The sequence below is a fragment of the Triturus cristatus genome, chromosome 5_1 (assembly GCF_964204655.1).
Source record: "Triturus cristatus chromosome 5_1, aTriCri1.1, whole genome shotgun sequence".
Classification (NCBI taxonomy): Eukaryota; Metazoa; Chordata; class Amphibia; order Caudata; family Salamandridae; genus Triturus; species Triturus cristatus.
Genome location: NC_140587.1, coordinates 472,458,907 through 472,474,516, shown reverse-complemented (window position 1 = coordinate 472,474,516; position 15,610 = coordinate 472,458,907). Strand labels below are relative to the sequence as shown.

The 15,610-nt window shown below is 42.3% G+C and overlaps 1 protein-coding gene across 1 annotated transcript in view; it reads right to left on the bottom strand.

Moving 5' to 3' along the window:
• Window positions 1-15,610, bottom strand: part of CALB1 (calbindin 1) — a 191,518-nt gene that overhangs the window by 43,422 nt on the left and 132,486 nt on the right. The window contains exon 6 of the mRNA XM_085605305.1: window positions 12,485-12,562. Coding sequence (XP_085461431.1) covers window positions 12,485-12,562 — 78 coding nt within the window. The remainder of the gene's footprint in view (window positions 1-12,484; window positions 12,563-15,610) is intronic.

The window sequence follows — 15,610 nt, the reverse complement described above, 5'->3', positions numbered from 1 at the left end:
TCTGAATGTGCTACTCATATATTGTCTCCAAGCTTTTAATTGAAGATACTAAACTACCACGTTGTGTTTTATTTGACAACATCTAATCTCCAAAAATATATTACTAACGTTACCTATTAAGAGGATTGAGTTATTTCCACTATGTTTCACATGTTTATATGTTCCAGAACAGTACAATCCGACCGCTTTTCATCGTCACATGGCCTTGTTGTTATGGAGATCAGATTTTGATGGTAACAGAAAATCTCCCGATTTGCGGACACAATCTTGTTAGGTCAACACAAATTAAAAACTCTACATATCCCCCAGACAGCTAGGGCACAAGCTGCTGACCCCAGATAACGACCGTTAAGTTCAAGCATTATAAACAACAGTAACAAAACAAAACACAATTCCCAAACCAATCTAGAAAAGTAAAGAAAGATTTAATAAACAAGATTATATAGAAATGTTAAAAACAGATTTCGTGAAAGGGATATATGGATTTTTTTAAAGGTAAAAAGCACCAAGAAACAGCAAAACTCCAATCAAAATCAAATAGTCACGGCAGACCAGGATATAGGTGCAATTTTGGGTTGTGTAAGCCCTGTGGGTCATAGTGGTCTGAGGTTTTTCCATAGGCTTTTTTACCTTTTCAGATTTTTAGTTTCTTCTAGACGGATAAGGCAGGGTGCTAAAGCCGGCAAGGCTCTCTTGAAGTCAGATACACCCTCATCAAGCTCCCACTTAAAACTTCAGTGTTGGGGCCAAAAGCTCCCATAGGGACAGATTTAGTAGCTGCTGAGGTCACTTTGCTGCTGGGATGAATTCTTCACCTCAGCCTAGTGACAAGTCCTAGGTATGGACTGAGTTACTTTTTTGGTTCTTGGATTTCTGTCCTCGGGGCGAGGCAGGAGGCTGTAGCTGACATAATAAGATAGCTCTTCTCTGTAGTCTCACAGTGCCCTTGATTGACGGGTGAAAACGCTCCCAGTAGAACCAGGCAACCTATGGTTACCTAAGTCGTGCTTTTCTGAGCAAGCTTTGGAGCAGTCCTCCAGAAGTCAGGAAATGACTAAGTATCAATATTTCTTGATGGTGGGACATTCACTCTTGGTGTCTCTAGAGCTTCGAGGAGCTCAGGGCAGGATTCTATGGTCGCGGTATCGCTTCAGCAAAGGCTCTTAGAGAGCCCAGTGAACTTTACTTCTAAACGGGCCAAAGGTTCTTTCATACAAGGTGTAGCCCTTCTTCAGCCTGTTGTGTCTCTGAGGCAGGGGGCCTTTTTAGCCCCTCGGTGCAAGTGGAGATAGAAAGCCCTTCAGACGTCTTCCTGCAGCAGATCACGCACAGATCCTCTACGGGTTTTTTCAGGTCAATGAATATTCTGGGGAGTCAGTATGAGGTACCATTTTTGTCCAGCACACTAGCCAGTGATTAGAGATTCCGGATTCCCTAGGCTGAGTCACAGCAGAATTCGGACAATTTCTAATCCACGTTTCCAGCACTCACTCCCCTTTTTCACCTCTCTGCAACATTTTTTAGAGTCTCTCATTCAAAGTGTCTGAAGAGAAAATTCCTTTTCAGGAGCTCCGAGTCGCCTCCAAAGTCCACCCCTATGTTAGTAAGGAACCACCCCATCTTCGGGGTCTGGGATCAGCCTCCTCTCCTGCTGTGGGCAGAGACGTGGGTCTGAGTAATCTTCCTGGAGGAAAGGCCTCTCTCGGCATCTTCATGTAAAAAGAAGGCTGTTGCTGAGTCCTAAATGATGCCCTTTGTTCTTGCCCCCTTCAAATGGCTCTTTGCAGCTCTGTAGTCAGAGTTTGCACTACACGAGTCTTCCTTCCTTTAGAAGAGGCTATTGCTTAGTACAAATCAGTTCAGAAAAAGCCAATCAATAAGGACATTTGTTTCAAATTTCTTAATTATATTTATTCACCAGAACTGTCAAATCACATCAGATTATAGAAATGATTTATTGCGAAAAACCGTGGTTGGAATAGTTTTTTAGGATTTTTCATAACGCCTTTTCAGCAACCAGCCCGAGTAACCTTTCCTCCGAAAGTTTCAATGTTTCTTGGTGCCAATATTTATTCTGGATACAATTGTTATGAATGCCTACATTTCCCTTTTCTAAGATGTTCCATTACCTCATTGATGGGTGCAGACTCCTCCACGCAACTTGAACAGTTTAGTAAAACGTGTGTTATCATAGATGTAAGGGTTTAGATCTAAAACGTGTACAGGTCTGTGAAATAGTTATCACAATATCTCAGTGTGGTGCATCTTATTTTATCTATGTGCTATCGATTTATGATAAAGGAACCAAAGACCATTTCTATACATTGTTTGGATAGGTATATGAACCTCCCACCTGTCACTCTCCCCCTCACTGAAGATCGACCATAACATCCCTTGTAAGTCAGACCCTGAACACGTGTGCTTTTAGAGATACATACAAAACCATACACAGTTTTATCAAATATGAAAAAGCGGTTATGATTTTTGTTCACTGCCTCACACTAGAACCGCCTTAAGCCCTACAGGAAGGGCGCTGGCGTGGCTTAAGTCGAACTATGTGATGTGTTTGGATTTTGTATTAAGGGACGTGCTTCAGTATATATTGACAATGTACATTACAGTCACCCTTCGTAAACTTCTCCATTACCCTATGGCTATTTTACGCAAGAGGCTGGCGCTTTGCCGAATGTGCCTTTATTTCAAGTTTGCTCCATAGGATTTTAAAGAGACACTATCATACAAGTGTGTTTGTATTTGCCTCGGGCATGGAAGCTGTGCAGAACGGCTTAGTTACCTGTTGGGGAAATTTCAATACATTAAGAGACCGACGATTGACCTATAAAACTTTGAAAAAACAAAATAATATGTGCCGTCCATCTGTGTAAAGGAGAAGGCTGCATTCATCACAAGCTTACACTGATATAAACATTGTCTTTAATGGTCTTTTACTTGGCATCAACGATTTTTCATTTGTTTATATGTCGACATTTTGTTTGATTCATTGACTGCTGAATCAATACGCACCTTTCTTGGCATCAACTCAAGCTGGAACCCTGCTCATAAAGTAGAAACATAAACTTATGTGTTGGTGGTCAGGTGACTCCACCCCTCTTGACAGACAGTACCCCTTTTCTGCTGCTTCACCTTGGTTCAAAATTTTTGGGATCCCAGAGCTATTTCGTTCCATTTACAGCACTGTATATACCTCTGGCCTTTTTCAACGTTGTGTTTCCCTGTTACCTTCTTTGAGTATGTTAGAAACCTAAAATAAGGCCCTGCATGTTTCACAATGTAGCAGTTGCCAAAATGCCAGTGACGGCGCCGCTCCAAGAGCTCGTTTTAATGTTTTGCTTTGCCACCAGTTGAAAGCTAGAGGCAAAACTGAACAATAACACTTGCAAAAATATATATATATTTTTAAAAGGTAATTCGCATATATTTGTTCCTTTAGTAACGAAATACCGTGAAACGCGGCATAAACTATATTTGTGCTGTTGGCTTGTACTGCCCAATTTAGCCATAACCTAAATGAGGCGGTTTATTTCATACCTGAGACTCAGATTGGTGATCACAATAACACGAGGTTTCAGGCGATGTTTCTTCGCACCCTGTATTTTACGTTTCTCACTGATATAGAATTTTTTAAGCCAGTGATTTGTTCACACAAAATTTAGAGGAACCTAGCAGGGTTAGATTACAAAACTTTTTTGTGGTCAAAACGCTCCAATCCTGAGTTTGAAACCTCAAAAATGCTTTTTGTAATGTACTAATGCCATATTTGGAGTACCTATCTTTTCTCCCCCTGACTCCTAAAATGGGTTTAGAAGTGGATAAGGAATCACTATTTGGAAGGGGTATTTTGTAGGCCCAAAAAGGGATTCCCATCCATATGTATCAATGGTTTAGAACAGGATACATCGTTACAAGGTTGCACAGTTCCAGAGCATAGTTACATAGTTACATGTTAGGTCGAGAAAAACAACAAGGACATATATGTAAGGGAAAGAGCAGGCATGGGGGAGATTCAGTGGAGAGGGGGTAGGAGCAGGGGAAGTAGACAAAGAATGAGGAGGGAAAGATGTGGGGGGAGGGTAAGAGACAGAGCATGAAAGAGGACGGGATGGGTGATGGGGCACAAACCGGTAGACGAGTAAAAGCTGCGTCCAAAGTCCGGTAAGCTGTGATCCCAGGGTAAGTGGAATCATTCCCACGTCTCCGTTGCGTGAGGCTCCCTTAACGCAGTGGACTCTCTCAAAGGGGTCTCTGAGACTCCAAGGCCTAACTACTGGATCCTTCCCCAACAAGGGGAGAGGGAGTGCTTTGGCAAGGGGTGCCATACCATACCTCAAACAGTCAGTGGCTACCTTGGCGCTGTGGACTCTCTCAGAGGGGTCACTGAGACTTCAGGGTATGAATATTGGATCTTTCCCCAACAAGGGAAGAAGGAGTGCTTAGTCAAAGGGCACAAGGGACAGGGGGTTAGGAGGCGGGTCGGAACTGGCGGGTCAACAGAGGGGGAACATACGACAAGAAAAAATCACATTGATTACAAAAATAGAACACATTCAGTACCAGGGTAAGTTAGCAATCCAGACAAAGACAGGGTCTGCGAAAGGCAAGAGTCAGGGAGACACGGGAGACAAAGGGAGGGAGTCAGCGAGTTGTAGAGTCCCACAAGGAAGAGATACAGATAGAAGAAAAGGAAATGTATAAGTTGTTGAGTCACGCAGGGGAGAGATGCAAACGGGTAAGCTCAAAATCGCAAAATAGTTCTAGTAAGTACAAAGAACTATTAGATGTCTCTGCAAATAAAAAATTCACTCATGATTCAATTTTCACAACGATTAGCCTAAAAATGATTATATAATACTTATCTACAGAGTGAATGGAGAAACAAGACATCCAAGGGGGTAGAGAGAGGGAGGGAGGGGGAGATGAGATAGGTGATAGGAGGGAACGGTATCTACAGAGTGGACGGAGAAACAAGACATCCAAGGGGGAAGAGAGAGAGAGGGAGGGAGGGAGGGGTAGCTGAGATAGGTGGTAGGAGAGATGGGGGCCTGGGGGGTGAGAAAGATAGAAGGCAGTCCAGCCGAGGAGCAATGTCTGAGGGTCGGCAGGATGAGGTCCAATGGACCGAGGGAGAGGAAAAGAAACAACAAAATGGTGGCTCCAAAACGTGGGTAACGAAGGACAGCCATGATAGGATGCACAATGCAGAATATCTCCAGAGTGTACACCACAGCTTCTTTGATCTTTAGATATGGGCTCCCCTTCTTAGACTAGCCATATCGTGCTGTTGTCCTCGGGGCAGTCAGAGGGTTCTGTATTTTGCTATGGAAAACCCTGGGTTTTCATGGGTGCCTACAGGCGGGCTGCAATGTTCTCAGTCACCATCACAGTGTTCCTTCTCTTCACTGCTAATACCTCTCTCCTGATATGTCTTAGGATATGGGATTAGTGTCCCCTGGGGCCTTCACGGTGTCAGGCCACCCCTACAGGCTTGCCGCAATGTTTAGTGATCCCAGCTCAACGCCACAATCAGAGCTTCCTCATTAATGTAGTCTTGGGCTCAGATTCACGTCATCATCTACCGTAAATTTCTCCAGGTCTACCGGGTATGGTTTCGGTTGCCCCCAGTTCTCTCAATGGGGTAGGGGTCACAATGCTTCTCAGCGGCTCACCCTCAACTCTCCTTTTTTTAGTTTTTGGGGCCTAGTGTTTCTTGTAAAATTTCTTTTTTTTTTTTTTTTTAAACAAGTCTTTATTGAGCTTTTATGACTTATTTTACAAAACCCCACCCAACCCGCCTCCCCCCCCCCCCCCCCCCGCCACCCAGCAGATTACAGGCATTACAATTGATTTGTATATATATACATTTTACAAAAAAAAAAAAAAAAAAAAGGACGAAAGTTATAACATAGCTACATTTTAATCTGGGTTATGCGGTACCTTCTATCCATGCTCTTAGAGGATCCCAAATGACTAGACCTTTCTTTTTCTTATTCAAACCCTTGCATCTATATATTGCTATTTCAAAGCTATAGGTAGCAAGTAAACGTGCACGCCATTGTTGAAACGAGGGAGGTTGTGGATCTAACCATGCGGCCGCTAAGCAGATTCTTAGTATTGACATTGAAATAAATATGAATCCCCTTGATGGGGTAGGACGAAGCTCCCCCTCAACGCCCAAAACTATTTCTGCAGTTGTTATTTCGATATCTCTATCAAAAATTTTTGAGAGAAAGATCGAAATATCCCGTTTAATAGTATAGAGTTCTTTGCAAGTGGCAAACATGTGTATTAAGTCCACTTCGGGGAGAGCACATCTTGGACATTTCGTCCCCTTTCCACAGCTCCATTTTGCAATCTTTTTGGGGGTGTAATATAGCTGAAAGAAAGTCTTATAAAATTGTGCTTGTAATTTAGTTGAAATTAAAATTGATTGCGAGAAGTTAAATGCGGTTTGAATAGAATTATTGGTTATTTCTAATTTATCCTGCCAAATCTGAAAATGTTTGTCAAGCTCATCAGGTAAATTAGTGATTAGATTGTTATAAATTTCACCAATTTTTATTGTATTATTGTTTATAATCATATCTATAATCTGTATCGTCTGAAAAGCTATGTTGCCACCCCCTTTTTTCAACAGAAAGTCTCTGACTTGCAAATATTTGTAAAAATCACGATGTTCTAATAGAAATTTATTCTTTAATGACTCAAATGTATTAAGCCCAGATATATTGAAAAAAAAACCTAGTTTTGTAATTCCTGACGTAACCCAACGTTTCATACATGGATCTGTAAAAATTGCGGGGAGGTTTTGATTGCCGTAGATAGTTGTGTAATACGAAAATCTACCAATCCCCAATATTTTGCGTACGTTACTCCAAACTGTGTAAATTCCTTTAAGGGTTTTAAACCGAACTTTTTTAAAATGGCAGTCATAGGTCAAACGCCAAAGATGGTCTCCGGTTGAGGCCCCGAGGATAAGTTCTTGTGGGGTTGGGACTCTAGATGCAAAATTTAGATTTGGGGTTAGTAGCATTCGGCTGTAGTTAAGTGTGCAGGCCCACCAGTAAATTTTAGAGTTGGGTAGGGCGAGTCCACCTCTATCTTTTGGTAGATTAATACATTTCATTGCTCTTCGCGGTCTGCTATACCCCCAGATAAAACGAGAAAAGATATGATCCAATTCTGTAAAAATATGTTGGTCGAAAATTAAACAAATGCTTCTAAAAAAATATAAGAATTTAGGAAAAAATACCATTTTTATTAAATTACACCTTCCAATAATTGTCAGATGTAAATTGTGTAGTCTCCTCAATGATAAGTTCGTTTGTTTCAATAGTGGATTAATATTTAAACAGACTAAGTTATTAAGATTAGCTGTGATATTTACCCCTAGGTAGGTCGCATTTTCGACAATCCGTTCATCAACACAATTAATTTGATTATTGATAACTATTTGAGTTTTGTTTTGGTTTAGTTTATAACCTGAGATTTCACCAAAATGGTTAGCCTCTGTCTCAATTAGATTTATAGCGTTAGTGGGATTGGTGGTAGTTAGGGCGATGTCATCAGCGTAGGCTAATGTTTTGGTGTCTCCATGAGGCGTCCTCACAGGTATTATTGCTGGGTTTGATTCTAGCCTCCGAATAAAAGGGTCTATGAAAATAGCAAAAAGCAATGGGGAGCAGGGGAAACCCTGCCTCGTTCCTCTCGTTACTTTGAAGTTTTCTGATATGTCCCCGTTTATCACCACTGCTGCTTCTGGGTTAAGGTACAACATGCGAATTGCATTAATAACATTTTCCCCGATTCCGCTCTTTGACATGACTGTCCATAGGTATTGCCAGGAGACCCTATCAAATGCTTTTTCGGCATCAAGTAATATCAATGCCATAGGGTCTCCTGCCACCTCGGTCATGTCAAAGAGAGTAATCACTCTCTGTATATGATCGATGGTAGATCTACCGGGAACAAATCCGTGTTGCCGAACCAATATGATTTTATGTATAAGTGGGGCAATCCGGCTGGCAAGCATTTTAGAGTAAATTTTAGAATCGTTGTTGATTAAGGTAATTGGACGATAAGCCCCTAGTTCGGTTGGATCTTTGTTTTTCTTTGGAAATACAATTATTTTTGCAAGTGCCCAAGATCCTGGTGGCTGTCCACCATTAAAGACCTGGGACATTAACATTGTAAGAATCTCTTTTAGCTGTTTGCTAAATCTAACATAAAATTCTGAAGGAATTCCGTCAAACCCGCTTGCTTTACCCGGAGGAAGACTATTAATGGATAGTAAGATTTCCATCCATTGCGGGGCCTCAGCCAGGCTATCTCTGTCAGTTTGGGAGAGCTGAGTCCATAAAACCGTATCCAGGTAGTCATCAATTTGGGATTGATTTTTACAAGTTTCTGTATACAGATCAGAATAATATCTTTTAAAGCAATCTCTAATTTCTCTGGGATCTTGGGTGAGGCCTTGAATATGATCGTTTATTTCTTTAATATTGCTATCCGTTTGTTCCTGTCTAGCCCGAATAGCGAGTTGATGGCCAATATTTTCCCCCAGCTGATAAACTTTTTGTTTATATTGGGTGGCTTTACTGATTGCTTTACTGGAGAACACTTCTATAATTAGATTTTTTGAAATGGCTACTTCTCTGATTGCTGCTTCAATGTTTGTATTATCCCGAATTGCCATAATGAGCATTTCCTCTTTTTTGGCTAGTTCGTTTTGGAGTTTTTTTAATTTAAATTTTTCTTCTTTATTATTTCTAATAGAAAATCTCAGAGTTTCTCCTCTAATTCCCGCCTTGAGGGTATCCCAGACGATTTCCAGTGATGCACTGCCAAGATTATTGTCTATAAATTCGGGGATCCATTTCTCTATAGTTTTGCAATATTCTTCATTCAGCAAAAGTGCCCTTTCGAAAGTCCATCTGTTGTATTTTGATTCTATTTTACAAGTGTCGAGACAAATGATTAAAGGGTTATGGTCAGACAATGCTTTAGGTAGTAGATCTATGGAGCTATGTATGGCTATATCATGTGATGCAAAAATGTAATCCAATCTTGCAAATTTACGATGTGGATTTGAGAAAAAAGTATATCCTGGGTTATTTGGGTGCATCAATTGCCAGCAATCGGATAAACCATGTTTATTACATAGTTCTTCAAGCGCTCTGAAAACTTTTGGTTTTCTGCCTAAATACTTAAATTTATTGTACCCCGTTGTCCAATTTGAAGGGAGATTTAGATTAAAATCGCCACATATAATCAATGGTAATGACCAATGGGCCAATTCGTTAGATAGAAATTCTAATGGACCTGGGTCGTCATCAACGCACCCATATGCAGAGCATATAGTTAGTTTTTCCCCGTGCCATAATTGCATTCGGTAATTGCCCATCGCCCAAATTTATCTGCGATTGATTTGCCAAATTGGAGACCCACGCTACGAGCTAAAATTGCAACTCCCCGCGTTTTATTGCTCTGAGTTGTAGCAGTGATTAATTTATATCCAAGAGTTTTTAGGACTGCAGTTTGTGACCTTTCAACGTGAGTTTCCTGGAGACAGACTATGTCTGCCCCGGTTGAGTTGAGACCTACAGCTGTTCTCTGTCTTTTATTTGGATCGTTTAGACCGCATATGTTAATGGTTAAAATTTTAATTTTACTCATTTTGTAGCTTTAGAGATACTAGTTTACCTAGCCAAATCATTATGCCTGTAATCGCCCCCTGTCGTGTCTCCCCCCCAAACCCCAAAAAACTGGTGAAAGCTGAATATATAAGTGTGGAAGAAAAAACCTGTGTCCCAAACCCCACCCCCCATTTCCCCTAAGGAAGGCTAATTTCTAACCTTACTTCCTGCCCTTCACTGCCGCCAGTCAGGCTGCCCTTGTTCCCCGCCCGAAGATGGGCTGCCACGTCTTGGTTCCTGCCGTCTTTTCAAGGGTCCCACCACTACCTGCCGGGGCCTCCGTGGTGATCCTTTCTGCATACCGGACCTCGCCGCCAGCGGACGCAGTGCGAGCTCCAGTCCCCTCTTATCGAATCTTGTCTCCTGCGGGTACAGCACGGAGACTCAGTCACCTCCGCCACGGGCCTCGGGAGCCACAGCCCTCAACCTCGAGTTCTCAGCCCGATGGCGAGCTCCTCTCTATTTTTCCTCCGAAGCTGTATCTCCGCCGCTCCTCCGTTAGCAGCATTCACCCGTCTCGGTTCCAGGTTCAGTCTGCCCCTCGCTGTTTTATGCTGCCTGGTGCCTGGTTCCAGATCCGCATTATTCTCTCCGCAGATTTTGCCACTTTTTCAGCTGCCTTCAGGATCTATGTCCTCTCGGCGATTTATCTTCCGAGGGCTGCCGCCATCTTGAGAGCAAGCCGGCCGGGATTTAGAACTGAAATAGCATTCCTAAGTCATTGAAAAGTTGCCGACTCCTGGGATGGTAACCTATGCGTAAAAGGGAGGGAGCCCTCTAGTACCCCTTCCTTTTTGTAAATGTTTTAAAAAAAAGTTTGTTGGGAGTAGGCAGTGGCTCAAAAGACCACTGCCAACTCTTAAACTTTAAAAAAGAGATGATATACAGATTGGGTGTAAGGGAAAATCTAGCGCTCCTACAAGATTCCACAATGTATATTCGTGTTCCCAACCGTAACCTGCGGTGCTTTCAAACTCAGGGAATATCACCCAATTCCCCAAAAGCTCAATCTAAGATTGATTAAACTGTTTACTCATGTTGACGCACACGCCAAATATTAAGGACACAGTATAACAGTAAATCAAAAAGAACAATAATCTGATGGGCTTCTGTTCTTCTTTAATTTTCAATAAAGTTTTCCACTCCCTTAATTTTCAGTAAAGTCTTCCACTCCCAACGCGTTTCGTCGCTATAGGGATTAACCCAAATGACTTCAGGGCTGGAAGTAACATAAATAACGAAATTGGAATACATAATAGTTGTATACAAAATAATATAAATATGCCCAGATTACAACCTCATGCAGAGGAAAACTTTTGTGCATAGCAAATCAGGTAATCATTATACGGTGTGCTCAGCAATTACGCAAATTGTTAACATATCCTTATACTAAAATATCATTCTCCATAAACAGTAGTAACTGAAAACTATTAATAAGTAAATTGTCTCAATAAAGTGTCAAGTTGCCTTACACTTAATATTATCGTTAAAAAAGATAGTTCACTTTCCTTTTGAAATGCAGTCCCATTTCCTTTAAGGTTTATGGGGTGAATTTTTTTTTTTTTACTTTATTGAAAGGCAATCACAGATCTGCTGAGCCCACCACCCCTGTGATGGCCTTTAATCAGAGTGAGTCACAATTTGCAACTTACCTCATGAATATTAATGAGGTAGGCTGGATTGCAACCCACTCTGAATCTGAATTTTCCAATATGACCCATTTGTTTATAGGTCAGTTCTGACAATTATTCACCAGTAGCGGCCGGTGGTGGGAGTGCTGCGGGGCGGTATGAGGGGGTGGGAGAGGAGCAGGGTGGGGGGTAGTAAACTACGGCATACGGCCGAACAGAGGTAAGTAAACAAATAAATAAATAAAACGAATTTCAGTGCGCGTGTTGCATTGCCAAATGCGATGCAGCGCGCGCAACGAAATTTGTTTTATTTATTTATTTGTTTACTTACCTCCGTTGGGCCGTATTCTATAGTTTACTACCCCCACCCTGCTCCACCCCGCCCCGCAGCACTCCCACCACCGGCCACGACTGTTATTCACTGGTCCCTAAAATGCTGGTCACTCATTGTGACTATTAAATAGTACATCTAGCCCCTTGTTTCAAATTGTAGGCCCCAAAGAGCCCTGAGAGCAACTTCTGTGTAGAGATCATAGCATGCAGGGGCGTAGCTTGGCCAGAAAGACTAGGGGCGTGTGAGCTTCAGATTTTCCGGCAATCATGCTGGAATATCATGTGAAACAATAAATGTGTAGCAGCGCATGAGGGGGGCTTAAGGGCCAGTGGAAAGGGAAAGGAGTGCAAACTGCGAAGGGGTACTTAAAACCATATTACGTAAAATAACCATGTTTAAGACCTTCAAACAGAGAAAAGAGAGAGAGAGAGAGAGAGAGCGAGAGAGAGAGTGTGTGTGTGTGTTTGTTTTTGGCGAGGTGAGTATTTAAAAATTCCAGGTAAAATCCGACAGACACCTTACCACAGCCGACTGCAAGCTCCTGTACCCAGCTATTTATTAAATTATACATATTTTAGGGGAGTGTTACACCCCAAACACCCCCTTTGAAGCATGCTATAGATTTTGGAATTACGCAGAGAGTGAAGCGGACGCTTTACTACCAAGCAGCACGCTTAGCACTTGTTTAGGAAAAAGGATTCTGGTTTTACAATGACTGGCAGTATGTGTCCCCAAAGAAGAGCTGGTGGTGTTGCGGTGTTTACCTTTTGCAGTTCATGTACCACGCCTCTGACAGGAAAAAGACTTACCATTGTGTGGGTGTATTCTTCAAGCTTTTTGTCATCATACGTCTTATTTGCTTTCTGCAGGAGGTCTTTTAAAAAGCTCTGCAAAACAAAGGGGTTTCATAGCTAAGATTAGCTGGAATAAACATTTATTTTACCACAGTCTTCCTTAATGCCAACAATGGATTTGAACACTTTAGTGCTAATACATACTGAATGATAAAATAAACTACCATACAGTCTTAAGTATGCTAACAACCACGTACCCCTGTTCATTGATCGGCTCCACGTTTACAAACATGTCATATTACTTCTAACAAGCAAGAACGAATGTTTAGGATTCCTTTAAGTGTTGTTTGATTCAAATCTGTAATTTTTGTATATTTTCCGAAAAAGAAAAAATATTTGTGTAATAATATAAATGAAAGCAGGAGTGACAACTTTGTAATGCAGTCAGCAATTACATAAAATGGAAAATGACACACCACCGTTTTTCTATTTCTGCAACACTCTTATGGAGAAATAGGTATTTTTCTTCCAAATGTGTTCATGAGCTCCTTTCCTTTCCCAAATCCCCGTTATAGGTCTGGCTGCAGACAAAGGCCTCTTTGCTGAACATGAACATAGAGGCCATATGTACGACGAAGTGGCAGAGCGTGTCGTTAGCCTCCTGGGCTTAATGACACTCTCCGCCACTTCGGAAACGGGTGGCTGTACCATATTTACAAGAATGTGGCGCAGCCTTGCGTTTCCCCCTGAGATGGCGCTAAGTTTCACAACTTAGCACCGACAAAGGCACCCTTGCACCAGAGTGCAAAGGTGTCTGTGTGCAGGGCAAGATTGGTTATGTGTAGGAAGGCGTCCCTTACTGCACATAAGAAATCCTAAAATGCCATTTTGTAACTTACATGTGTGCTTCTTCATGCAGCACACATGAAAGTTACAAAATGGCATTTTCAAAAAGGTTTGTTTATGTACATGAAGGGACACCTTCATGTACATAAATAAACCTTGCATTTTGCCTTTTCCATGTGTGCTGCACAAGGCAGCACACATGGAAAAAGCAAAAACGAGGAGAAATAATGCATTTCTCCTCGATTCGCCACCTTAAGACCAGGGTTTTCCTGGTCTTAAATTTGGTGCTGCCTTCTATGTACGCTACCCTTGTACATAGGGGGCAGCGTCAAATACAATGGGTGATGCGGTGGAACACCCACCACAACACCCACTGCACGCCCCATTCACGCTAAACATAGCGTGAAAGGGTGCCTTATGTACAAGGCAGTGTTAAGGTACGTTAAGTGGCTTAACGCTGCCTTGTACATAAGGCAAGGCCCCTATCGCCATGGCAGCATATAAAAAAAAGTGACGTTCCCGTGGTGATAGGGGCTTGTACATATGCCCCAGAGGGTTACACGTGAGCCCCCGTTAGTCATTGGTTGCTTTGAGTGGCTCCACTTCAACCATTGTTTTGAGACGATGTAAGACATCTTAACTCAGGGCAGAAGGCTTATTTCGCCCATCATGCTATAGGTTACTGGATACAATATTCTATCTTTAAGGGCAGGGTTCTCTAATGTCAGTCCTGGAGGGCCGGCTCCATACCAGATTTTTTGCATATGCCCATTTAGATAAATGTAGTTATCTTATAAATCTGGCATGGATCCGGCCCTCCAGAAAGGACTTTGAAGAACTCTGTCCTATGGCATTCTGCCATTGCAATGAATAAGGTATGTTATTTTCAGGAGTATGAGCATCTATCATAGACTCTTTGGGGGGTCAAACATTGCTGCATCGTTTTGAGTGTTTTTGTAAGCAGGGGTGTTTGGAGATTACTGTGGGTAAAGCCAAGTACATGGTCCTGAACCTGGGACACTCGACTAGGGAAAACCCAACGCTAGCATGGATGCCACTCGAGTGTGTGAGCACTTTTGCGTATCTAGGTATTTCCCTAGCAGAACATCTTGGGTGCCCTTCCCACATTACACAGACTAGATACAAAATTGAACAAATAGTTGGGGAAATAACTGAATTGTCACTAAGCTCACAGCTCTGACCATTCTGGCAGCAATACAGGTCTACACTCATTAGGCCTTTGGGAAAACTTTGTATGGTGCAGGGCTTTTGGAGGCCTGGGGATGTGACTCCTTTAGTCGCAGTAGAAAATTGATTTGTGCGCCAGCTCCTATGTGAAACTATAAGCACCCCCCCTGTTCCCACTCAAGCTGGACCTTCGGCTTAGAACACATTCTGAGAGGGTTGGTTTGCACCCCGTACTATGCAGGAGGCGAATTTGGGCTATCCCAGAGTTACGTTCCTACCATCAGGGCTTAGTGGAAATATTAGACCTCTCAAGTTCCTGCAATATACCTAGGCTAAAGTATGTGAAAGTCCCCCTGATAGCGATTGGGATAGAAAGCTGGTGGAAAGCCTCTGATGAGGTTGGGATGACCCCCAAGACATGAATCAAATCAGCCTATTGGTATCACAAAGAGTGTCTTTTACATACTCAGATGAAATGTGGCCCATTAACTGATGCGTTCCTCACAGTTAAGGACTCCTTTGTAAAGAAAGACTTCCTGGACGAGACTGAGCCATCTTTAGCCAGGCATCTGCAAAACCTGCAGTTTTGGTATGGGACATTGCCCCGCCACAATTTTACTGCAAAATGGGCACGAGCAGCTAGGGCTGGGAATTGGTGGTGCTCGTCCTGTGGCGACCTTAAAGAAACTCTTGCGCATGTCATGTTCTTCTGTCCGGCCTACACGAGCAGTCGGAGGTGTTGGATAATCCCACTGTGCCGGAACTTGGGTGTCAGGGAATACAAGGAGGCCCTAAGGATTATGTGATCAGATACTAGTAAACTGATGATTTTTGCACTAACTCTGTACCTGATGGCAATATGGAGAGTTAGGCAAAAATGTGTGTTCCCCTAGAGAAATAAGCCTGTGGTATTTACCCAACGTGCATTATGCTCATCCATGTTTTAATATTAATAGCTTGAGCAGCGGAAGATGCAAAGCTGAATATTTATATGTCTTTCCAAATAATTTGATACTGGTTTTAATCACGGTAATTGCTCACAGATTTTCAGGGAAATTTAAATGTTTTGACAGATTGTATTTACATTCTCAGGGGAACTATGATGCC